At 34.2% G+C, this 27,373-nt stretch overlaps 2 protein-coding genes across 2 annotated transcripts; one reads left to right on the top strand and one right to left on the bottom strand.

Moving 5' to 3' along the window:
* The first annotated feature begins 1,747 nt into the window (after nucleotides 1-1,747).
* On the top strand, nucleotides 1,748-6,983 carry LOC143555390 (auxin transporter-like protein 2). The gene is made up of 8 exons (XM_077044953.1): nucleotides 1,748-1,947; nucleotides 3,026-3,211; nucleotides 3,328-3,440; nucleotides 3,773-3,956; nucleotides 4,238-4,335; nucleotides 5,718-5,925; nucleotides 6,012-6,269; nucleotides 6,453-6,983. The coding sequence occupies exons 1-8, from the start codon at nucleotides 1,786-1,788 to the stop codon at nucleotides 6,735-6,737; spliced, it is 1,494 nt and encodes a 497-aa protein (XP_076901068.1). The 5' UTR covers nucleotides 1,748-1,785; the 3' UTR covers nucleotides 6,738-6,983.
* A 2,024-nt stretch (nucleotides 6,984-9,007) lies between these two features.
* Nucleotides 9,008-9,778, bottom strand: LOC143555387 (glycine-rich protein 2-like). Its single transcript, XM_077044951.1, has one exon. It carries the CDS (start codon nucleotides 9,716-9,718, stop codon nucleotides 9,158-9,160), a length of 561 nt encoding a protein of 186 aa, XP_076901066.1. The 5' UTR covers nucleotides 9,719-9,778; the 3' UTR covers nucleotides 9,008-9,157.
* Between the last annotated feature and the right edge of the window lie 17,595 nt (nucleotides 9,779-27,373).

Raw genomic sequence — 27,373 nt, 5'->3', positions numbered from 1 at the left:
ATCCATCGCGTATAGCGATGGGTTAACGGATCCTTTTATTATATTATATTGGTTAGCGACACCCGATGGGCCTAACTGGGGGACATTGCGTATCGCGACTGGCTTGTCGCGTAACCTAGTAGACTTGCCATGTGTGCCACGTGTCTGGCCACCCAGTGCGACGTGGAGACACGTGTCATCACCTGCCAGACCACGTCATCGCGATACGCGATGACGTTGTGTCTTTGGGTATCGCGTATCGCGATAGCTTAAGAAATCAGATTGTTCAAATATGGTCCTTGTACTTTAAAAAAACTTGACATTTTGATCCGATATTTTCGTGATATTACACTTATATAGTACCCTTAACCCAATGTCTACTCCTCGTCTTAGTCGACCTCATAGCGTCCGCTAATCTAGGGATGCCCTCTCCCAATGGCGCCCTTATTTTTTGGCCGAAGAGGTGTTGGGCGATTAAATAGTATCATTGGAACTATAATATAAATCCTTTTTAGAAAACAAACGTCAATGAAGGAAGAGTAAGTAAAATTGATGTTTAAGAAAAACAATAGAGTTATAGGAAATGAATAATTCAAAAAGAAATTAGTTTTACTTATGTAAAACAAAGAAAATTAAAAATCAAAGCCATCAAATTTTAAAATTTTAAAGTGTGCACTTCGAATATAACTCACTCAAAAACATTAAAAAAAGAAGTTAGAAAGAATGAACCTTTAAACATAAGCGGGTTAATAGATCAACCAGTTTATTGTAGGGTTTGTGTCCAGTTAACTTGTTCAGTAAATATGTAATGTTCTAATTACCCGTTTAATATATGGGCTATAAGTCAACCCAAAACGTGATACTTTTATGTCGATCATGTAAGGAATTGTTACCCCAATATACCCAAACAAAATCCTTAAAATACAATTTGTGTTGACTATCATGACATATAAACTCATGCACTACCAATATGATAACCAATTATATTGAAGAAAAAATCAACGAAACTTTCTCTAAAAAAGATAAAATAAAATAAAAAATCAATAGTTACCTAACATATGAGCATCAACGTAACGTACCATATTCGTATCTAGATGCTGCACAAAACAAAAAATCAATTGTACGTTAGTTCAACCTAATGTAATGGTGATTTGATGACAATATTGATAACCTACTACAATTTATTGAGAGCAAGAACATAGCATTCAACGTCCCAAACAATTTTCACTAGTTTCTAAATGTTTGAAATCACATTAATTTTATCTAATTTCTTGCTACTTATGTTTTGTACAGAAATCAATCAGTTTTGAACTTTATTTATCAAATGTTTGAAAATCATTTAACATTTATTAAACAAATTATAAAAATAGTTGCATGACCCATGTATTCTCTCTCTCATTTTCTTTATTATAATCATTACTGTATACTGATAATATTACATGAATCCACAAATTCCCTCTTGCGTTTTGTCCTTTTATGAGAGAAATTTAACATATTACTTAGATACATATAAAAATAAATAATTAATAAATATACAAATATTTGGATCCATCTCTACACTCAATACATGATACACATGAAACATTAATCAAATTGATTTAAATTGTATAAATCAGACTCATTTATAAAAAGAATAAATTTTGGTATAAAGTATTCCCAACATCCAACATGCATGTAGACATGTAGTTAAAGGTCCTCTTTTATGTCTCTCTTGATCTATAAATACACACACAACACCCACTGTATCTTCAATGTTTCATTAAACCTTAATAAGTTAATACACATTTAGAGAGAGAGAGTATAGCCATGGATGAAGCCCATGAGAAGGTGGTGGAGACTGTGTTAGCAGGAAACTATGTGGAAATGGAGGTCGAAGGCAAGCCTAAAAATGTTAAATCCACCATTTCCAACTTCTTTTGGCATGGTGGTTCTGCATATGATGCATGGTTCAGTTGCTCTTCAAATCAGGTATTACCTGTGTAAATTATTTACCAAATGTTTAATTTCAAACATAGTATACCGTTTATTATTGTATCAAAACATGATAAGCAAAAAGCAGTTGTTTTTCAAACATCATATGATTTTTCATCGAACACGAACCATGAATTAAAGTGTGCAAAGGACACTTGCTGTAGGAGTGATCGGTTTTCAAAATACTATTTGTAGCATTGACGGATCCAAAAAATTTTATAAATTAAGTATTCTTAAATGAGTCGATCGAAATTTTTACACTATAATAATACTTAATAAAAATTCACAGCCGACCTTAGTACCCAAGGGTTGGTCCACCCCTCTACTATAGGAACCTTATGAAATAAAATAATTAGTAGGTTAAAAGAATAAGTTTGTCATCTAAAGTTTATTACAAATAGATAAATTTGTCACCGAACTTAACCTTTTGTAACTTGTAAGGGCAATTCCGTCATCATAAAGGGCAAACTTGACAATATCTTTTAATAAATGGCTTTATTTAATTTTTACACGATAATATAACTTTTTTTGGCATACTTAACAATTAACATTGATAATGGTCTATTTTCAGTACTTGATCATCATTTTTTATACATCTACTTATGTGGAAAAAGTTACTCAGACTAAGTGTTTTCGGGCGATACAGGGTAAAATAGTCCCCAACAGTGGCGTGAATACCGCCCCCTGGCGATTTGGGAAGGGGTTGGACATGTATTTGTTGCCGGGTTGAGTCTCAAAATAATAATATTTTATTAGTTTTGAGCGATTTTGGGTTACAAACAACTAAACCTAAAATGAAAATCGCCTCATCTGCCGCCATGCGTCAAAAATCGTCTCCCAATATGATTCATCCACTACACATGGCCGGCCTCATAATAAAACATGTGACCTTTTAGAAGGATTGGGAAAAACTTCAAGATCTCTAAATCATGAATATAAATATTGTATGATGAGTTGCTAATTGGTCATCTAAATTATGACGTATAAATCATGTAGTGAGTATTTTGATGAGGTCATTATATGTTTATAGGATTTATACGTTTAGTAACGTGTGGTACCAATCTTATTCGTACAGGTGGCGCAAGTGTTGCTTACACTACCATACTCATTTTCACAACTAGGAATGCTCTCAGGGATTTTGTTTCAAATATTCTATGGTTTGATGGGAAGTTGGACTGCTTACCTCATTAGCATCCTCTATGTTGAATATAGAACTAGAAAGGAAAGAGAAAAGGCTGATTTTAGAAACCATGTTATCCAGGTACAACTCCTCAATGCATGTCTATGTATCCACCACTTATGCACCTTAACTTTTGTTATTCTATTACTTGTACCTTATAGTGGATACATTTGACCATTAATGTTGGCTCTTTGTAGTGGTTTGAAGTTCTTGATGGATTACTTGGAAAGCATTGGAGAAATGTTGGTTTGGGATTCAATTGCACCTTTCTTCTCTTTGGATCTGTGATTCAACTCATAGCTTGTGCAAGGTACAGCTTATCAATCGTAATGTACAAAAGTGTGTTAATTATACGTCAAAGCAAGTTTCTTTAAAACATATAAATAGCGGTTGCAAAAGCTTTATAGAATTGTACGTACAATACAATTTATGATTGATAAGTTAGATCAAACTAGATATAAGATAAGAACGATAATGATTAATGTAACTCAATCAGATTGGTAAATATTAAGACGTGACACATTATCTTCGCACGTAGTCCTAAAGGCCCACACGCACATGTCCTTTGTAGTTTATATGTTGTGTTTTATACAATCATCAATCAACGCATTATATGAATTAATGATTTGTGGGTTTACGCAGCAATATATATTACATCAACGACAACTTAGACAAGAGGACATGGACATACATATTCGGTGCATGTTGTGCAACAACAGTATTTATCCCGTCATTTCACAACTACCGGATTTGGTCGTTTCTAGGATTGATGATGACTACTTACACCGCGTGGTACCTAACCATCGCATCACTCATCCACGGCCAGGTTTTTATTTTCTTATGTTATGATAACTTGTAGTTAAAACGGATTCGTAAAAATGTCAAATCAAATATCATAACAATATAATAATTTGCATGTCATGTCACTAGGTATGATTAGACATATATTTGGCGATCATTGGTTGATCCACTCCTTGAAAATACTATTTTCAAACGTTACTTTAGTCTTTAGCCCCTATATCGTTCACCACAATAATAGGGGGTGCTCAACTTTATTATGTTTATTAAGTTAAAAAAGTATGAGGGTGTAAAATGTTAATTTTGTAGGTGGAAGGGGTGAAACATACAGGTCCAGCAAAGATGGTGTTATATTTCACGGGGGTTACAAACATTCTCTACACGTTCGGGGGACATGCTGTCACAGTGTAAGACAACCCCCTTGTTCTTTACCTTATTTCCAAAGCACACCCCTGCATTTTTATATTTAGTTAATGGGTACGACTGTCATCTACCATCACTTGTGTTTTGTATGTGGGTGATTGTTATCATCATCTTGATAATAACTTGAGCTTGATTGCTTTTCACTTTTCTTTTTCTTTTTTTCTTTTCATGCATCCAATTATTTATAAGAATCTTTAGAGATAAAAAAGTTAGATTGGGGACAAAACTGTCATTTTAAAAATATTCTTCAAAACTATGATCGTGAGAAAGTAAGATTGGGTCATGGGTGGGTTCACGTCTCCGTCTATGAGTGTGTCGGGGCGGGGCCGAACAATACAATCTCCCTTTTTCAGTCAGAAATCGCAACCATGTTATGTGTTAGCCGAAAACGACTACCTGATGTCTATAACCTTAGGCTGCATGTGGTCTTAGACTTTAGAAAATATCACTTTAGATATGGCTTTGAGATTTTATATATACGTCTTATATATTTGATTTAACGAGTTAGCATTTATGCAACACATTCTCTCATACATTTAAAGGAGATAAATGTTAACTCTTTATTTCTATTCACTTTATGTTTGTGTCAACTTTTTCTTGAAACGTAAGTTTGGTTATCGATTCAAATATATTTATAACACATGAACCCAAAATGGTTATGATAAAATATTTCATGACTATAAGATGAAATTATCGTCTAAGATTTATTGTTCCTTGATCAAAGAGTTTGTAGCTAAGTATTAACAAGATGTGTGCATAGCTCACGAGATTGAGGGTTCGAATGTTTGATCCTCAGATAGTAGACATTGATTTATACGTTTTTTTTTCTATTTAGAACGATGACTTTCCTGTGTATATATATGTTTAAATTGACGATGTATATGTAAGAGTAGAATCAGATCGATTTGTATAATTTTGAAGAATTAAAGTATATGTTAATTAAATGATAATTCTGTGGATATTTGTTTTTTTATGAAAACGACATATGCTTGTGATTGTTTGTAAGATATGATCTGACCCAATGAATTTTCATTCCATATTTTGACTAGGCCCTATCTTAATCACTGTGAACCCGCCCACACCTATGCGAAATTCTTTTCTGATGCATGACAGTTTAACCATGTTAAATTACAGCAATACCCCTTTTGTCAGGCATGGGCGCCTTAAAAGGATTTCTTTTGGGGGACACCCTTTTCTGTCCTTTTCCACTTTATGGCATCAACTTTCTATATTTAAAAGTTCTCTGAATGGACCCATGAATGAATTTATGTGATCCAAACAAATGAGCCCAAAGTTTTGGACAAAAAAATAGCTGGGCTTTGGGCTCACTAATAAGTACTAACTGTGATTAATGTTGTCTTAACAGGGAAATTATGCATGCTATGTGGAAACCACAAAAGTTTAAGTCTATTTACTTTTGGGCCACTGCGTACGTGTTAACGCTTACGCTTCCATCCGCTGCAGCGGTTTATTGGGCTTTTGGTGACTCATTACTGAACCACTCAAACGCATTTGCCCTTCTGCCTCGATCCCCGTGGAGAAACATGGCTGTAATCCTTATGCTTATTCACCAAGTATGTTATTAGTTTGATCATTCGTTACTTAATACATGCATTATAAAGTTGTTAAAAGTGTTGATGTGAATTTGGTTATTTGGCAGTTCATAACATTTGGATTTGCTTGCACTCCGTTATACTTTGTGTGGGAGAAAGCGATAGGGATGCACGAGTGCAAGAGCATGTGCAAACGGGCTGCGGCCCGATTGCCTGTGGTCGTCCCCATATGGTTTCTTGCAATCATCTTTCCTTTCTTTGGGCCTATCAATTCAACCGTTGGATCTCTTCTTGTTAGTTTTACTGTCTACATCATCCCCGCTCTTGCTCACATGTTCACCTTTCGGTCGGCTGCTGCACGTGAGGTATCAATTCAATTACTTCCCGAGTGCATGTGAATTTATGAAAATGACACTTACCTCACACGAAATTCATGGGTTTAAGGTTTAAAAACGTTTAAGCTAAAGGGTTGACTTGTGCTCTGAACTGAATTTAGAATAAATATGTAAACATAAGAAATATTTAAGTTAATCACTTTGGTGATGCAGAACGCAGTGGAGCCACCTCCAAAGTATTTTGGACGATGGGTTGGCACATACACAATCAACGTCTTTGTAGTCGTGTGGGTATTCATTGTTGGATTTGGGTTCGGTGGATGGGCAAGCATGACAAACTTCATACACCAAATCGACACATTTGGACTATTTACCAAGTGCTACCAATGTCCACCACAACTGCCGCCACCACCACCGCTGCTAAATGCGACCACTCCCGTTGCATCTCCGGTCAACCACCTCCAACTACTAGGGAACACTCACTTTCACAAACCTTGAAAGTTGAAACCGAGCTTCTATCATTCCCACCAAGAACGTTTAATCGCATCAGTGTGATCACTTTCTATTGTAGCATAGGAAATATTTGGAATTAATTTATGAGAAAATATTATTTCATATTCCTTGTTGTAATATTTGTTGTGGTTTTGCTTTTGACACATTTTGTAGCACATCACATACTACTGCATATGCTTTTGACACCCGAGTTATAATGGGAACCACGTGTGAGTACGGATGGATTTATTACGTGTTCAAGTTAGGCGTTTTAACGATAAATTATATGTTAAATATCCGGACTCAAAATCCTAAAATTTTGGACAATTGCATATGTCCTCTCTAAACATTAACAATTGCATACTTCACCAAACCATGTTTGAAAAGCATTGTATAGTATGCATTAAAAACTTCTATTTTGGGAAAATAAGCAACTGCTTAAGTCTAGAAAGGGGTATGTTCCTAAAATTTAAAGCAGGTTGAATTCGAATTTGGGATTTAATATTTTAACAAAGAACAACAATAATATATGCAGTTCATCTAAAAAATGATTGTTTCTTCTAGGAGACGTTGTCAATTCAAGCCTCAGTGCCTATGCCAATGGAGCAGCTTTACCCCGGTTGTTGGGTTATCGCATACGAGGTATTTTTGAGTCAGAACTGAAATGTCAAATAGCTAGAGACGGTTGAAATCCAGCGCAAATTAACTTGGTTCTAGTTTACAAAAAAAGAATAGAATATAACATCCTTATTTGTCTCATCACACAAAAAACCACAAGTCATTACTCAACTAACCTCAAGTAGCTCAATAAACATTCCTTATTTCCTCATTTACGTGCAAATTGTTTTTAAGTGGCCAAGTTTGGGCGGAACAAATTGTTTTTTCATGTACATGCTTAGTTATAAGTTCAGGGTTTACAAAAAGTTATGCACGTCCTTCAAGTTTAAAGTTTTAAAGTTTTTTTAATGTCTTAACTTAGTACGCTTTGAAGTTAAAGAGTGTGTATCAAGTCAACAAGGAAATTAGCCACGTTACTTAATCGAAGTTCGGGTGGCGTGGATTGCTTCTATTACAAGCAGAATAATTGGTTGTCCATTAAAGCTATGGCTGGCATAAGTGGTTGTATGCTGTATATGCACATCATTCAAAGAAACAACAGGGTAATAAGCAACGGTTAATATACTATCGATTTTTGAAATCTCACCAAAAGGCGTACTAAATCTTCAAACATTTTAAGAGTTGCAGTTATGCACACTTAAAAAGCACAAAACAATGAATTTCTCAAACACAAACATCTATTCATATTATATAGGGTAAATTTACTTGCCAATAACTCAATGTATCAAAATAGTTGTTTTGAGGGGCTTTTACTTTTTAGCTGTTGCTGAGATTGTTTTTAGAACTTTAATCAAGGAAATAATAATGTTTTTAAGCAGAGTTAAAAAACTAAATATGTGATTTAGGACAGTTTAAAATTATTTAAAAAATTATAAAACGTAAAGCAATATAAAACTGCTCAGAAAATTTTAACAATCAAATGGTATTATGTAATGTTTAAATATTAAAACATACATATAATAATTGCAAGGATAATAGTTTAGAGGTGCAAATTACTCTTCTGGATTTGCCAGATTTTTATCAGGTTTCAATTTAAGTCGGATTATGACCAAGTATAAGGGGGGTACGCTTTTGACGGATTAAGGTCGATTTTGGTTCTAAATACGGTTTAAATAAAAAACCCAAAATCCAGTCTAGTACCCACAGGTCGGGTAGGGTAAGTTCCAAAACAGCTATTCGTGTCTCATTCGACCGTGAAAATACACCAATGAAAAGCACAATTACAATTTCTGCTTAATAATGAACTTAAGCATAAATGTGCAATGTAATTACCAATGTTTTGTATATCACCCTAAGGAGCATCTAAAAATTTAAGCCATAAAAATTTACCAGACTTCCAAAACAGCTAACATCTAATTTAAATTTATCCATAAAATGACTAAATTTAGAAAATACTACATTGTGGTAACTTCAAGCCTTACAAATAGCATTGCAATAGCAATAAATTTTAAAACTATAATACAAGTAAATTAGTTAAAAGTTTACTGTCGTTATCATCAAACAAGAAACTGTTTTGGAAAACTACTGCAAACACATCAAACCCAAAAACATTTTCAATGCAAATGGAGTTCCACAACCACTTGTAATATCAATCAAAACAACACATCAAAAAAACCCTAAAATTAATAACCATGACCATTAACATCCAACAAGTCTCAAAAACAAAACTATCAGATGAAGGTAAAGACCATTCACAAAATGGTGCAACCACTTGATTCATAAACATAAAAACTGAAACTAAAAAAGAAAAGATAGATCTAAGAGAAGCCAAATCCACAATTTACCTCCTCCGTCGATTAAACCACCGATCAACGGTTGCTAGCATTCGGACACTCACGAGAGAAATGCCCTTCTTCACCACAATTGTAACACCCGCCGCCACCGCCGCCGCCACGTCCACCACCATAACCACCGCCGCCGCCACGTCCACCACCATAACCACCGCCCTGACTGCAATCCCGAGCCATGTGTCCACTCTCACCACACTTGTAACAACCACCACCGCCGCCACGTCCTCCACGACCGCCGTAACCACCACCGCCGCCGCCTCCTCCATACCGATCTCCGCCTCCACCGTAACCACCGCCGCCTCCTCCATAACGATCACCACCGCCACGTGTACTCCCCTGCACCGGACCTTCACCAGGACCAGTAACATCAGCCGCCTTAGTCCGACCGTCAGATCCGGTCTCGACGACAAACTCGACGGTCTCACCATCACCTAAACTCCTGAAGCCATCGGTCCGAATCGAAGACTGGTGAACGAAGAGATCTTCGCCGCCGTTGTCCGGAGTGATGAATCCGAAACCCTTGGTGTCGTTGAACCACTTCACGGTGCCGGATTGCCTGTCACCGTCAGCAGCAGCCATTGTTTTGAAATTGGATTGAGATGAGAATGAGAATGAGATTGAGATTGAGATTGAGAAAACCCTAAACCCTAAGAAAGCGTTAGGGTGATTTATTTATATAAACGGGTTAGACGGACGAGGGTAAAATGGGAAAGACGTGTCATTGGTGGTCAATGAAGCGGAGAATTTGTTTTTGACCGTCGATTTGTTTACCATCCTTGTTTTGGAATTTAGTGTCTTTGTCCTGTGTATCAATTCCAATTCTCTCTTGAAATCAAAATTATTATTAAATACTCCTTTCGTCCCAGTATAAGTGTCTTAGTTTGACTTTTTAAATCTTTCTTTTGCAATCTTGATTGTAAATATTTTTGTTCGTGTCATATAATACTTAATGAAAATTATATCAATATAAAATACATTTAAACCCAATCCATTCATATATTTTACATCAAGTATTATATAACACAAACAAATATATTGTCGGTCAAAGTTAAACAATAAAGACTTGAAAAATTAAACTATGACACTTATAATGGGACGGAGGGAGTAAATAGGTTTTCTTTTGATTAAATTGAAACTTTAGGAAACCATGCTATATGTATTTTAGTCATGGTTGTAAACATCGCGTCAAAGCATCGATTACTTAACGAGTTTCTCAGGGACTCTTCGTAAAGGATGAGTTCTCGTTGAACCATTGTCGAGTACTTCCTGACTGAACTGAGTTCTCGCAATTTCCTGATCTACCATGACAGTATTTAGCGACTTCTGCAACCATGATTTTAGTCTGTGATTACAAACAAAACAGTAATATTAAGTTAAGGAACCTCTAAAGTCAGGTAACACATATATCTAAAACTGGGTAAAAAAACGTGTTCTGAATTTTAGAGAAATGCTATATTCAATCAAGGGCTTGATTAGGAGATGATTGTCGATATATTGATGTTGTTTTGGAAGAAAGGTTTCTAATTCAAATCTTTTTTGTTGATGCATGATATTGTTGTAACAATGGTGGTTAGTCATCTAAACGAACCGAATGTTTGGTGAACTGTTCTTGAACCATTCAGCGGGAAGACCGTTTGTGTTCGTTTATTTACTAAATGAACGAATATGAACACATGTTTTGTTCATTCATTTATGTTTGTGAACGTTCGTTTATGTTCGTTTATTTTTGTTTGTTTATGTTCATCTATATTTGTAACATTCAAGGCAAATCCTACATCGGTCGTGGACAAGAGAGATAATTGGTTTATAAGTAAATGTCTCGTCTCTTAAGTCACCAACGCGTTTTGGGCTTAATGGTAGTAGACGAGAGGAGAGCTCCACAGTTAAGTGTGCTCAACTGGAAGTAGTAACAGGGTGGGTGACCTCCTGGAAAGTCTCCACTTGTGCAACAAAAAACAAATCCGTGAGCTCTTTGTGGGCAAAATGGACAATATTGGTGATGCGAGGGGCCGGATGTTACAGTATTCGTTTAAATATTGATAGAAAATAATTAAATATTATATGGAACAGTCATCTACATAATGATTTTATATTTGTTATTGTGTTTATTTATGTTCATTTATGTTTGTCTATATTCATTTATATTTGTTCATATATATGTTCATTTGCGTTTGTTTATCTTTGTACAAGATATGTTCCTTTAGATTTTAAACAAATGAACATAAATATGTTCATTTTTTAAATAAATGAAGATGAACATAAGTGTATTCGTTTAAAGTTAAATGAACGAACACAAAAATTTTCTTGTTTGTTTGTATTCATTTAATTCATTTACGTGCCTAACAATGGTAGAAGTATAGGCATATTTTTACTGTTTTTGCAATTATGCGTTACGTTTATAGTTGAGGTGAATGTCTAACCTCATAAAAAGTTTTATTTTAAATGATTATATATTAAAGTATTGTCTATGTTTTCTTCTTATGACACTTTAAATCTTTAATAATCATAACAATACTTTTTTGTAACAAAATCAGGGAGATTTTTTTTCCTAACATGTATGAGCATATCATTTAAATGTACTTTATAATCATCATTTAATTTTTATAATTATGATATTTCTTTCAATTTTGTTCACATTTTGAAAAGCACATACATTCAATTTATTTCTCTCTTTATTTAATCAAATAAAATAGATATATACTTGATTTAACTTTCTACCAACTAAAAATATATAGTGAAAGGTGTATCTTTTACTGCCACTGATTTGATTTAGTTGTAAAATTGTATGCCTTACAACTAAATGGTTGTGACTTCTAGGGCTGTCACTTTTACCTGAAATCGAAACTCAATCCGAGAAAACCCGAACCCAAATCAAAGTAATTCAGGTTGGTTCTTGGGTCTGATTTCTAGGTTTCGGGTCAACCCGAATAAACTATTTGTTTACAAAAATAATATTATTATTAGGTGTGTACACCATATACAGGACACTATACACATTCTAGTTATTATGATTGATCGACCATTTATTGTTTATACATTTTTTTCTAATAACAACCAAGATAGAAGAAAATGTTGTTTTACCAGGTTATGTTTATTTTTTTTCATAATTTGTGTGATGAATAAAGAAGAATATGTTGTTTAAGTTATCGAGTTTAGCTTTTCTTTAGTTTTTTTACTTTCTTTTTGTTTTCATAAATAGGCTTAACCCGATTAACCCAAACCCAAATAACCCGAACCGAAAAAAGCTGCGAGAGATTTGGGTTGAGTTTCAGGTCTAAAATTAAAACCTTGAAACCTGAAGAACCCGACCCGAACACCCCTATAACATCTCGAATCTTTCGTATTCGTATTTGTTTACCCGATTCGGGAATGTAATTCGGATCTTTTGTATCAATAAAATCGTGCATTTATTAATAATTAATTATGTTTAACTTAATTTATGATTTCATAACTTTCAATCATTCCAAATAGTCATTAAAACTTCTAAAATTGCTTAAAATGGCTAAAATCACATTTTTGACACTTCAGGGACTAAAAAATGTCAACTTTGGAAAATCTGGTATAACCCACTTGTCGTATAGCGCGACGGGGATGCACTATTTCGGTCGCGTAACGCGACCGATGCACAGTCCAGTTTTTTTTATTCTTGTTTGTTAATTTTCGTTTAATGCTAAATCATTCCTGAACCGACCTAAATCGCGAAAATTGAGCCCCAAGCTAAGTAATCAGATGTTATAACATGTCCATGTTCCATTTTGTCACACCGCAACCTAAGGCGGAAATGTCGAGGCGCGAACTGATTGTTCACAGCTCTCAAGGTACTATCATGCAATAATTTAAAAATGGCAATATCTATTAAATTAAATTAAATATTCAAATAATCCAAAGAATATCAAAAGACAAATGCAAATCATTAAAACAAAACAAATAAGTTCAAAATTTAAGTCTTGATTCATTGTGTCTTGATAATATTCTTCTAACTTAAAGCAACATTTAAATCTCTTCCATAGCTTTCAATCAATTTAATCTAAAACCTACATATGCGTATAAAATAGATATATTTTGTCAACATTAGGTTGAGTGAGTAACACAGCAGTTAATTCAATACAATATAATATGAGAAAAATAAGCAAACTGTCCTTATGAGATATACAATCAAGCCAAATGGGCAAATAAATGAGTGTCGGTAAAACCATCGCCATGCGAAGTGGGCTTTTTCTACTACGAAGGTCGTATGATCATACTAAATGTGATTATGATGGACCTCTCCGAATGCGTTCAAATAAACAAATTAACTAGTAGCAAGTTAGGCACATAATTGATAGCACACAAAGTTAACAGTTGATAATGTGAATACTAATAGTATGTAAATATTGCAAGTACGCATATATCACCAAAACGTTTGGACAACAATTAAAAAATAATGGGAGTAATTACTCACCTTATCAAATAAGTGAAGGAATGAATGCGTTAAGAACGGTAATAAAATAAACGTCACGCTCCTCGAGACGTATCAACAGAAAAATCCTATGTAATAATAATTATTTGAGAATACTACGAATTAATAAATGGACTAATAAAGATTTGAGATATGAACGGGTATTTGTGTGTTATAATAATTTATTTAAAGTTTATTATGAATAATGAATGCTTATAAATTAATATTGTAAATAATAATTTTTTATGTATAATATAATCGTTTTTAAAATACTTGTACTTATAACTATTAAAGTTGTAATAAATAATATAAATATTTATTTATAAAAATACATTTGTTTAAAAAATACTTGACCAAATAATTATTTTAACATGTAAAATAATAAGATATATTTATATAATTTGCTTATGTATTTAAAATTAAAAAACTTATTAAATCTTTATAGTTAAACCTTATAAATGTTTAATAGTTATTATATGTACGTATATACATACATATCTTAAATATATATAAACAAATTCTCCCTAAATTATCTCAAGTCATCAGATTGCTTTATTCTTAAATGAAGGAATCTCATGCATTTAACTCGATTTCACGGGTATGGGTCTCACCAAACCCAAATAGCCCTTATGTAAGGCCCCGATACCGGTGCCCTACTTTGGACATTGGATGTACTCATCAACATAGTTCTAATCATCAGAGTTAATAAAAAACGTTCGCGGAATATAAAATCTTTCATAAATATTACATAACTTGTCTTAAACAAACATCTTTGTCTTTTAAATCAAAAAATAAATTATAAAACGACTTGAGTCTTCGGATACCAGTCTCTTATTCGTTTATCATGCGTTCCCTCAAGCGAGCTGCTTCATTCTACTTACCTGCGTGCATACTAAATGTGGCATTCGTCAATTTCGGCATTGTTTTATGTTGTAAACCGACCAGTTTTGTAAACCGAAACTCATGATATATAAAATATTGGATTTTTATGTTACCAAATTGTTCCCATTTGTTTAATTTTAAAAACTCCTTATTCGGTTTCGAAAACGGCTTTAAAACGACTAAAATACATCAAAAACGAACTTCCGGACGCGAAACGAACCACAACAAGACGAGCTGGGCCAACCCCCCCCCCCTAGGCACACCGTACCGCGCGACCAGAGGAAAAGGGGAGGCCGCGCGGCGCCTTTAGCCCCCTGCTGCACATTTTCGTTTTTTTTTTTTTTTGTGCTTTGCTTGTTTGTTTAACCAACCTATTCTCATATAAACATAAAAGAGAACCTTGCAAAGAAGTTTTGACTCTTACCCTATATATACACACCCATCTCCTTCCTTTTTACACTTGCTACATCTCCAAATTCTCTCTCAAAACTTCATAGATTCAAGGTTGTTATTTTCTTAAGGTTCTTGAAGTTTTGACTTCCAAAAGTCAAACTAAGTTTAATCTTTCATTCTAATTTACTTATATAGTCTTACTAACACTTGAATATGGTGGTACAACATATATATAATACACGCCCCTTATTACCTTTAGTAGTTGTTTCACCGACTCCGGTTGGTTAAGCTTCGGACTTCGTAAGGTAAGGCTTCATGTAGGACTTTCGTGGTCCTTGATATATATACACTTATATAACTTGTTTCACATCTTAATCTTGTTTAACTTACGCTCTTTTTAGTTTGTTTGTCATAATTATGAAGTTCTATGGTGGGGGTTTGTAGAGACTAACCTCGGTTTAACCGTAAATTGTCCAAACCGTGAACCGAACTTGTTTACTAGTTGACGGGTGGTCCATGGGACAACCCTTAAGTGATTTAAAGCCGTTAATAATCATGTATTGAATTGGTTTATTTTATGGAATTAGATAACTACGGTGTTTTGGGTAAATTGTAGGTTCAAAGGAGGTTCCGGAGATTTTTGGTGTATACAGAGGCGACCGAAGGAGCCGGAGACGCGAGAAAGGTCGGAAGAAGTGAAAAATAAAGTCGCGAGGCTGAAGTCCACCGTGACCCACGGTTGAGACCGTGGGCCACGGTCCAAGATGATCAAAACGGACAGAGGCCACCGTACCGTGGCCTCTGTCCCACCGTGGCCCACGGTTAGGCCTGTAAATGAACCGAACGTTCGGTGAACTGTTCGTGAATTGTTCGGCGGGAAGTTCGTTTATGTTCGTTTATTTAATAAACGAACGAACATGAACAAAAAGTTTGTGTTTGTTTAATTAAACGAACGAACATGAACACATGTTCCATTCGTTCATTTATGTTCATGAACGTTCGTTTATGTTCGTTCCTGCCTGTTTATTTATGTTTGTTAATGTATTAATAAAAAATAATTAAATAGTGTTTGGATGAGTCATCTACTAAAAGTTTTATATTTGTTAATTTTTCTTCATTTAAGTGTTTTTCATTTATGTTTTTATGTTTGTTTGTGTTCATATATGTTCATTTATCTATGTTCAATTATATTTGTTTAGATTTTAAATAAACAAACACAAATGTTCATTTTTAAATAAACGAACATGAACATAAATAGTTGTTCGATTAAGTGTTCGTGTTCGTTTAAAGTTAAATGAACAAAGACGAACATGCCCTTGTTTGTGTTCGTTCAATTCGTTTACATGTTTTCATTATTTACATTGATGAATACATCGGTTTTAATCTCTAGGATATGACGATTTTATTTGTGTTCGTTTATGTTCGTGAACCGTTCGTGAACACGTTAATTTCCTTAATGAACGAACACGAACATAAAATCTTGTTCGGTAAGTGTTCGTGAACCGTTCGTGAACACATTATTTTCTTAACGAACGAACACGAACAAGGCCTTATTCGTGTTCGTTCGGTTCGTTTACAGCCCTACCCACGGTGGAGACCGTGGGCCACGGTCCAGATTATGGTAAAAGACACCGTGAACCATGGTGTGAACCGTGGGCCACGGTGCGGGTCGTAACTGCCCGATTCTCTTCTTATTTTTAGTCGTTTTTTCATGTCTTTTGATATATTTTTCATTCCAGACGACCTAGAGGTGATTTTTGGAGACAATTGATTAATTGTGAGTGTGGTAATCATTAGATACTTGTTTTTAATTTGTATGATAATTATGATTGAAGGGATGACAAACCGAAACATGTGTGGCTAAATTCCTTTATGTTTTCCCTCGGATTGTAAGGTTTATTATGTATGTTTGGTTGAATGTTTAGACAATTTCTGAGATAATACTTGATCTTATTGATTTCATTATTATGGTATTTATGTATTGGTTGATAGATTTTTAGTTTATCGATTTTGTGTTCTAAACTGTCAGTTCTTGGTGCTTTAAGTAATCGAGATTAATCGAGAGGGATTTAGGGGGTTAGATAAACTAATTGGTTTTTGAGTGATCACCTTGCGTTGTATGATCCAAGTACTTGATCTTCAATTATCGCAATCGTTTACATAAACACGAACTTTACCTATTGTTCATCTCAGTTAAACATTAACCGTAACATTCATGGAAACCTGAAACCGAGGGAAGACATATTTTCACATATTGATTAAAACTCGTTTATTGCTTTAGCTATTTTTGTTAATCAAAACCAAACAACCAACTCTTTGAATTTACTTTTGTACTTAGTTTAATATAGTTTAATTATAAAGCTACTTGGTAACACATTTTCCACAAACTCCCTGTGTTCGATATCCGCTTACCGCTATCTAATTAGTTGTATTCGGTTTATTTTTTAGTGAGTCTTCGACCTCACGTCACTAGTTTTTGTTAAATAATTGTTTTAAACATGCTTTATGTTAGATTTAAGTTTCTAAAATCATTTTTACAAGTTATTTAATATTTGGGCACGTGGAACCCATCAAGGAACATATTGTGAGATGTAACCCGAACCAAACCGAACTTTCATTTAAAAGACTTATTTGTTAACTTTTTGGTTGTTAAACTTAAGTATTTTTATTTTTACATTATTATACAAGCTCTTGGTTATTTGGGCCTATGGAAACTGTCACACCCCGACCAAAGGCGGCGGAACATGCCAGGGTGCAACGTGATTGGACAAATACACAAGACACTATTTAAAGTGACAATATTTATTCAACTCATTTTATTTCAACAAATCAATAACAACACATCTCGTTCATATAAACAAATAGCATTCATATTGTTCGTTTTACTAATACCCTAATAGTCTTGGTAACGTTTTCCGTCAAGCACTCGAGTCAACAAAAGTCAAACCTGTAACATTTCATAAAATAAAGTTTGTCAACACAAAGGTTGGTGAGCAATTCATAAGTTTGAGCATATAAGTATATAGTAATAAAAAGCCACAAAACTTGTATACAAAACAATAAATAAATCCTATAAACTTGGATAAATTGACAATCGCTAATAGTTTTACGTTAGCGCCACCTAGCTACAAGGGGTTGCCAAGTAGTCTAGGATTTTATAGTTATCGTTAATTGCATTACGTTAACGACACCTTGCCATGAGGGGTTGCCAAATGGTCTAGGATTTATAGTTCCACCATCCAAAAGCGATAAACACATAGACAAATAAGCATAGAACACCAAATCGAACCATTATTCAAGTAAGGTATACAATCACGTTTGTGGGTTTAAGATGCAAGTAATTTAAAGCATTTAGTTTGATAAGTATGAAATGTCACCCCAAAACGAAAGATGGAAAAAGGGGTATAAAAGTACTCACCTCGATTGATGAACCAAGAACTAAATAGATAAATAAATGAAGCTCGAACGATAAACGAACAGATCCGACTTGAAACGATAAACACCTTAGCTAAAATAAATAACGTAATATATATTAATGAACTTGAAACCATGATGAAACTATATTGAAACATTGAGCGAGAAGGTTCGGTTGTTAGTCAGGTTACCGGTTAATTTATAAATGATTAGGGACTCGTATTTAATTGATAATAAAATATTATTTTATTGGGCTTTTTAATAGCTAAACCAATATTAAAAGAAACAAGACGGGTTTAAATCAAGAGTTCGGTTTTATGAAAATGAATAGATAATAAAGTTTATAATAATATTATTAATGATAATGATAGTAATGATAATAATAATTCTAAAAAATATATGTTATATATATATATATGATAATGACGATAATAATCTGTAAATATACTACTAATCGAGAATTGTTATTAAAACTAATAATAGTAGTAGTAATAATAAATATAATAATTATTATTTTATTGTTGAAAATGTTATTAATAGATTTATAGGTTTTATTAATAATAATTATTATTATTATACTAATTATATGTGTCATATTAATAATAACTAATACTTATAACATTTTAATAATAGTAGTATTAGTGAAAAATATATAACTCGAGGTAACGATGTCGTTAAACGACAACTAGGCCCGACATGGGTTTCGGTTCCATAAACAAGTGGATAACATCAACAATATTAGAATTTGGTAATATTACTTAATAATCATAATAAAAATGATAATAATAATTATAGTAACAATAATCTATAAATTATGAAAATAATGATAATAATATTTGTTTTGTTAATGATAATAATAATAATAATAATAATAATAATAATAATAATAAAAACTATCTTGTTTATGATAATAATAATAATAATAATAATAATAATAATAGCTATTTTGTTTATGATAATAATAAAAATAATTACTATAAAATCTAGATATTAATATCATATTAATAAAAATTGGTAATATTAACTTTAGTAGTTTGTTAATAAAAACAAACCAAGGTTGGTCACGGAGGGAAATCGAACCCGTGACCTCTAGCTTAAACACACACTAACTATCAATACCTTATTCGAAGTCGGAGGTGAGGAAAGGGGTTGTCGGAGACGAGCTGCCGCCAGAGAAAGAGAAAGAGAACGAGAGAGAGAGTGACGGGAGAGATACGGAGAGATATAGAGATAGCCGAGAGAGATAGAGAGATAGAGAAAGAAAGGGGGTTCGGCGGGAGAGGTGACGAACAGGGGGTCTCGTCGGAATTGCAGGGGAAAGGGTGTGGTGGTAGTTGAGATGGTGGCCGGAGGCGGCGGCGGCTTCTCCGTATCTCTCCCGGCGGCGGCGGCGAAATCCCGAGGTTCGCCGGAAAATGGCTACAAGGTGGGGGGTGCGGCTGTGTTGTGTGTGTGTGTTGGAGGTGGTGGCCGGAACTGGTGGCCGGAGTTGGTGGTGGCGGCGGCCAGAATTTGAGAGGAAGAAGATGGAGGCTTGATGAGATAATATGAAGATAGGGTTAGGGTTTGGTGATATATGTGTGTATTACATATTTACAAAACAGCCCCCTCAAGTTACAATGAATGTTTAAAACGAGTTTAAAGGTTTGTACAACTCGTAACGACTTTACGAAAATCATTTTGAACTCCTTATGTTTTTCTTAACGATAGTATAATGTGACAAACATCGATTTATTTACGGTCGAGGTATATTATAATATTATATAATAAATAAACAAGGTTCTAAAATGTTGAGTTGGGTTTACGTATTATAAGTTTACAAAAACAAATATTAATCGAGACTCAAATTTGACGAATGTCACAGTATCCCCAACTTTTTGGAAATTTCGTCTCGAAATTAAAATAACATAAAGAAAAGTAATTATTAACGAATGTTGTGTTTAGTAGGATAATTGCATGCACAAATTTTTAAGCAAACGAATAACGTCAAATCTTTGCATGATTTGAAAAACGCTACAAATGAGAACATAATAAAGGCACTTATATATAGGAAGTACCAGCGACGTATCCACCATGCCTTTATCATGATTCACATTTCCATCGATTTTCTGCCATCATCCTCGGGTCTGAGTTATCGCACACAAATGTACTTACTATGGCTTCCATACGGGGATTTCGATAATTAAGTGTGCACCCATAATTATTTAGATCGTCGTATGGTCCATATGGTTCGTCTCATTGTGTGGTTTAAAAAGACATGTTTATATTTATATATATATTTTTGAAATCTTAAACATTTGAAACGTGCATAAATCTGTTGAATTTTAATGAGAACTCTGATAGAAGGAAATGAGAAATCCAATAAAGGAAACGAGAATCCAAAGAGTGAAAAACTGAGAAACCCGATAGGTGTAATTGAGGAACCCAAAAGTGAGTACATGAGGTAGGGGCAAAAAACGTTACAATTATCAATAATGTCGTACAATGAGTTTCATATGTGTACAAACTTGAGGTTATAAGAAATTGAGAATACGATTTCGTGAAATCACGAGGATGAGGTGAGTTTCTTTGGGGTGACGCATACGTGCATCAATATAAGTAAAATAGCATTTAGTTAACAACCAAAACAATTGATGAAATGTGATAAAACGTGAACACGGCCACTATTGTGAAACCATTTATATAATCGTCATTATAATAACGGTTTCTAATAGCGCCAAAACTTGTAGACAACCATACATAGGCCGTTAATAGATTAGATAAAATGATATAGAATAATGTATAGAATCGTGTTTACATAAATGCACAAATATAAATAACATAGTCATGATAATATCGTTTAAGAGATAAACGAGATATTGGTGAAGTTAAGGTTTTGAAAGTATTGCACAAATTGTTATTGAATAGTTTGCATTCGGTCACGAAATCAAAACACGAAAATGAAATCTCACGCGCATAAAGTTACCATTGAAACATCTCATCATTGGGAAAGAAAATCGCAATAACCGTGAGAGTCGAATAAATGATGAAATAGGTAAATCGCGTTTTATATGCTCATTGAAAATATAAGAATAACATCGAAAATGAAATCTCAAGTAAAGTCGTTTTATTGTTTTCCAAGAGAATGAATATAATAATATCAATATATCGCGGTATCGCGTAGCTAAAGAAATGTTTTGATCATTATCAAATGTAAATCTTGTAAGCCAAATTGTTAAAGGAAATTGCATACATAGATTTATTATGATGAAAATAAATTATATAAGGTGATGATGCTTGCGATAATAAGAGGTAGTAGTCGCGTAAATCGTTATTGAGCAAAACTTTGTGTAACAATATAAAATATTTATAAATGTGTCCCAAGGTTTGCAAAGCCATGGTCATTGAGTTTATGCAGTATGAGAAAAGTTGTAATTTATTACTAAATAAATCCCGCATTCAACATTCAAAATGAAACCTCGTATTTATAAAGTTATTAAGAGATTTAACACTTTAGGTGACAATATTTAAAATCTTGAAATCAGACACATAATCGTTTAACAATCTTTGAAAACAAATCCTCATAATCAAATTTTTTTGTCATGACAATACTACATTTTACAAAGATGATTTATTAAATGTGAGTATAATAATACGTAAATCATCCCCTTTTTTGTAAAAGTTTATAATTTAAAAGCGATTATTTGAATACATGAGGTTGTTATAAATACACTAGTTGTATGTAGGTATACGTATATACATACATATATATATATATATATATTTCGGGGAAAAACGAAACTTGCATGCGTAGGGAGGGGTCTTAGGCTTCGTACGGTGAATGGTTGGAAATTTAGTAGTAAGTGAGAGTGGCTAGGTCGGCTTGAGTAGTTGAGTTTTCTTGAGTTGAATCGATGGGGTTTGTTGAGTTTAGGTCTTTTGAGTGGGTTAGGCTTGGATGATTTGTGTGAGTAGTGGTTGGGCTTATTTGGGCTCGAGTTAAGTTGATGGGCTGGATAATTTGATATTGGTTAGTTTGGGTGGAGATTTGGTTTATACATATATTTTGTAAGGAGTGTTTGGGTTTCTATTTTGATATCAAATTTTATGTTGGATGGGAACGGTGTGGCGATATGGTTTGTGACTCGACATAGCGTGTTTGTCATGTCTTCGAAGCATTTGGATGGTAAGTTTGATAGGTTTTCGTGGAGTAAAGGTGGCGGTAGTTAGGGCCTTTTGTTGGGTTGATTTTTTTTGTATATCTTGGGCTTGCATAGGGTTTGAGTAGGTGAGGGTATAATGTTGATGTGTTAGGTTTCGTTTATATTTGAGGAAAATATTTGAGTGCTCGGGAAACTTTTGAAATGGAAGGGTGGTTTGATTTAAGGTGGTAGTTTGAGATGGGATACGGGTGTTTGGGAACTTGTGGTTGCGTTTAGTGAGATTTTTGACTCATAATAAGTATTAAACTGAAGATATCATAATTTATAAATAATGTTTGAAGCATCCATGAAAATTTTGATAATTAAAATTAAAAGTTAATATATGTATAAGTATATATATTATATAAATAGAAATTTTTTGAGATCCGAGTGTGTGAATCACACACCTCTTATTTTTATAAAGATTAAAATAAATTTTTTTTGCTTATGAGGAAATTTAAAATACGTAAATTGAATGTCAAAATTTGTTATGAGGTTTCAATATTAAATGATTATTTGGGAAAAACAAAGTTGCGAAATGAGAAATTTTTTTTGCCAAGTTCGTTATTTAATATCGTGTAATAAAAATATCATGGTAAGTTAAATGACCGGCATTGTAAATCGAGAAATCATAAGTAAACTATTTTGATCTTTAAAGTAAAATTTCTATGAAGTTTTGCATGAGAGTTTCAAGAAGATTACAAACTATAAGTTTGTGACTTTCTTGAAAGATAATGGCAAAACTATCATAAAAATTTAAAACGCGTAAAATCGTATGATGTAAAATTTTTTTTATTTGCGAAAATTTATAACGAACCAAATATTGCATGATGAAAGTTGTTATGAAAATAAATTTGGGTAGCGAAAATTTTACCACGGGTATTATATAATATAATTAAAACGTCATGAAAAGTTTAAAAAAATTAATATTGTGAAATGATCGTTTAAAATAAACGGAATAGTTATAAAAATGAAATTTTTATACAATTTTTTTTGTACAGGGACTTTAAATAAATTTAAAGTTTATATAATAGAAGATTTACTTGAAAAGTTGAGGTGAAATTTATCATAAAACTTTCTTAATATAATGAAATTTATACAACAAGATTTTTTTTTGTTTGTAAATCGTTTTAATGAAAATATATGACATATTAAAAATCATTATGAATAGATCAAACTATATATATATACATATATTTATTTATTTGTTTGTTTTTTACTTATATCGAAGATGTTTTATTTTAATGAACGAAATTCGCAATAAAAATTCTTGTGAAATCAAAATGAGAAAATTTGTGTGAAACATTACCATATAAAATTGGGATATAAAAGAATTATTAACAATAAGAAAAATATAACATTTATAAATGAAGACTTGTGATAAGAATTTATAACAAAATAAATGAAAAATGGTATAAATTCTTGAAATTTGTAAACAATGTCTTAAGAATTTAAAGATGGAAAAATCGTGCATGAACCACCATAACTTGATATTCCAACTCTAAAAAAAATACATTTACAAAACACCATGTTGGAGTCCAAACATGTGCACGAACCACCGCGACTTTTCATGTTTTTTACTCAAATAACAATAATAACACAATAAATCGAGATACAACGTCATGTCAAAACACTAGTCCACGAATCACCGCGGTTATATTGTTTCAATACCGAAAATTAGGATGGCGAGCGGAACGCTCGCATTCGACTACTTAAAGTGGTCATCTCACATGAGACAATCTTTAAGGAGATTTGAAACAACGGAATCCAAGTTAAGCTCGTGATCCATAAAACACAATAAAAATCTAATGTTTTTGCGTTTTAAGGTAAGGATACCTTAAAAGAGGGAAAGTTATCGCTTTGAAGGTGTAACATCCCGAAATTTCCAAAATGATATTAATTATATTACTTAATAATAGAGGGAAAGTTGACTCGGGTTCGGGAAATAAATAATAGAGTAGGAGTTGGTATGAGTCGGGCTAGTGTTAGATTAATTGAGATGGGTTAAATGAGAATGAGCCTTAGGTCCATGGGCTTTAAGGGATATAAATATCCCCTAAACCACCATAAAACCCTAAACCTCATCTCTTTCCATTCTAATCTCTACACATTCAAAACACACACCATAAACGAGCAGGATCCGAGAGAGAGTAAACGTTAGTTGGTGCTAGATCGTCGTGACGAACCAAAGCAACAAGACCATCTCGTGTTCGTAAGTTCGACTCGTTCAAGGTACGTTTATGGTTAAAAATCGTTCGTATAGGTTCGGTTTGATTTGAGAAATGGTAGATCTGAGTTTGTATGGTAAAAACGAATCTAACAAAGCTAAACTTACTGAAAATGGTTATGATTTGATGGGTTAATCGATTGATAAAAAGGACCCGTAACCTATATGCCTAAATCGCACCCTCTAAACATCGATGTTAGGTCGATTTGATAGTTGGGGTTTGTAGGCGCTGGTCAGACGATTCCATGGGTACCTAAATCGAGTTATTTGGTTAAGGAACGAAGGATTTAAGAGCGAACAGAACCTGCAGACGACAACTTCGCCTGCAAGCTAAGTTCGCCTGATGAACTTCGCCTGCAAGCTAAGTTCGCCTAAAGTTTAACTTCGCCTAAAGCTAAGTTCGCCTAAGGTTTAACTTCGCCTAAAGCTAAGTTCGCCTATGGTTTAACTTCGCCTAAAACTAAGTTCGCCTATGGTTTAACTTCGCCTAAAGCTAAGTTCGCCTAAGGTTTAACTTCGCCTAAAGCTAAGTTCGCTTAAGGTTTAACTTCGCCTAAAGTTAAGTTCGCTTAGAAAATAAATTAAAAACCTAATGGAAAATGTGTTAAGACAGTTAATGTAAATAAAATTTTTCCAAGCTGACCTGGCAGCTCGACCCCAGCAAGGGGCTCTGCCCATTGGACCCTGCTAGGGGCTGCCGCCCCTAGACCCCGCTGCCAGGGGCGCTGCCCCCGGACCCCCGTTCGTTGTGGGTAGTAGTTAAGACTGGAAAGATGATATGAGTAGTGATAGTTGTTTGATACGTGTACTTGTTATACAGTCAGCCGTGCTCAGCTGAGGAAAGGGATTACGATTAACGGTGAACGTAACCGTGTTCAGGTGAGTTTCTAGCCCCATTTTCGGGGCTGTGTGCATACTCGATGTGTTGTTAATACATTTATCCTAAGTGATAAGTGTATGTCATATGTGATATGTGTGATAGATATGAATGATTGTTTGTCGGTACGCGAACGATCTTCGGATATTGCGCGTACTGTCAGGTTAAAAATAAAGGTACGAATATTATATATCGAAGATGTATGAATATTTCAAATGAATACTTGTCGGGGCGTGAACGACTTCGGATATTGCACGTAACGACAAGGGGTATGGTTGTTAAATGAATGAGGTAAAGAATGCCTAGAGTGTTCTTATGTTATAATGTAAGTATGTGTATATAGGTACACGAATGGCATGTGAGTTCTACGTTCGACACAGTAAGTTAGGATGGCAAATCCCTCTAGCTTCTGTCGGACATAGACTCGGCTAGTGATGGCGTAGTTAAGGACTGCGAGCCTTATACGTGAAGTAGAGATATATGTAAACGTAGATAAGGACTGCGAACCTTATACGTAATGTAGATAGGCGTCAGCATAGGAAAGGACTGTGAACCTTATACGTGCTGTATTTGTAGCATAGGGGAGGACTGCGAACCTCGTACGTGCTATGAATTAGGTTGCAACATAGGGAAGGACTGCGAACCTTGTACGTGTTGTGGATGTATTTCAGCATAGGAAAGGACTGTGAACCTTATACGTGCTGATTTTGTAGCATAGGGGAGAACTGCGAACCTCGTACGTGCTATGAATTAGGTTGCAACATAGGGAAGGACTGCGAACCTTGTACGTGTTGTGGATGTACTATGGTATAGGGAAGGACCGCGATCCTTGTACGTACCATAAATGGTGAACATAGGTAATGACTGCGAACCTTGTACGTGTTCACGACCTTGAGTACAGGTATAGACGGTGAACTATGAACGTACTCTCGGTAGACTGAGGTTAGTGATTGTAGATATGTATGTATGTATGGTAGCAAGTATGTATGTAGAACAGAAGGGTAACTAGTGAAGTATGGATATGTATCTACAGATATGTATGTATGTGTATGTATTGTATGGCGTTCGATTAACCAGAACTCACTCAGCGTAGCTGACTTTTAGTATGCACGCAGGTGAGCTGATTATAGAGTTAGCATGAGGATGACACACGGCATGGATTGAACGGCTGGCATCTGAAGAAAGAAGTAAAGATGTTTTAAATATAAAGTTTTGTGTTATGGTATCAAAGAAAAGATTTAATGTTTTGTAACAAATGAATGATGTTTTATATTCCGCGAAAAGTTTTAATAAACTCTGATTTGAAGAACTGTGTTTATGAGTAAATCCGACGCTAAAGTAGGGTCACCGGGTTCGGGGCCTTACAGAAGGCGAATTTATCGCTTTGAAGGCGAAGTTATCGCTTTGAAGGCGAAGTTGCCCAGTACAGCCGCTGTTTGGTTTCTATCAAGCATTTTTGGCGATTTTAACACCCTTGTTATGGTTCAACATCACCCACTACGTTCCCCAACCGTTTTCGGTCGTTTATACACTATAAAGCTTGGATCTTTAAACTTCAATGATCAAGAATCATACCTTTTTGTGCTTGTTTGGATCTCGTTTAACTTGTTTAATCACAACTAATCGTTCTCTCTCTCTCGGATCTTGTTCGTTCCTCTCTCGGCCGCCGGCCGTATGGCGGTGATGGTGGTGTGTGCGTGTGTTTTGGAGTGTGTTTGAGAATAAGATGGAATGAGTGACGGTTTAGGGTTTAGGGGATATTTATATCCCTTAAAGCCCATGGACCTAAGGCCCATTCACATTTAACCCATCTCAATTAATC

Source organism: Bidens hawaiensis, unplaced genomic scaffold, assembly GCF_021521415.1.
Source record: "Bidens hawaiensis isolate Kalapana, Puna unplaced genomic scaffold, B.hawaiensis_p1.1 tig00018123_1, whole genome shotgun sequence".
NCBI lineage: Eukaryota > Viridiplantae > Streptophyta > Magnoliopsida > Asterales > Asteraceae > Bidens > Bidens hawaiensis.
The sequence above is the reverse complement of the archived record's forward strand: the minus strand, read 5'-3'. Positions and strand labels throughout refer to the sequence as shown.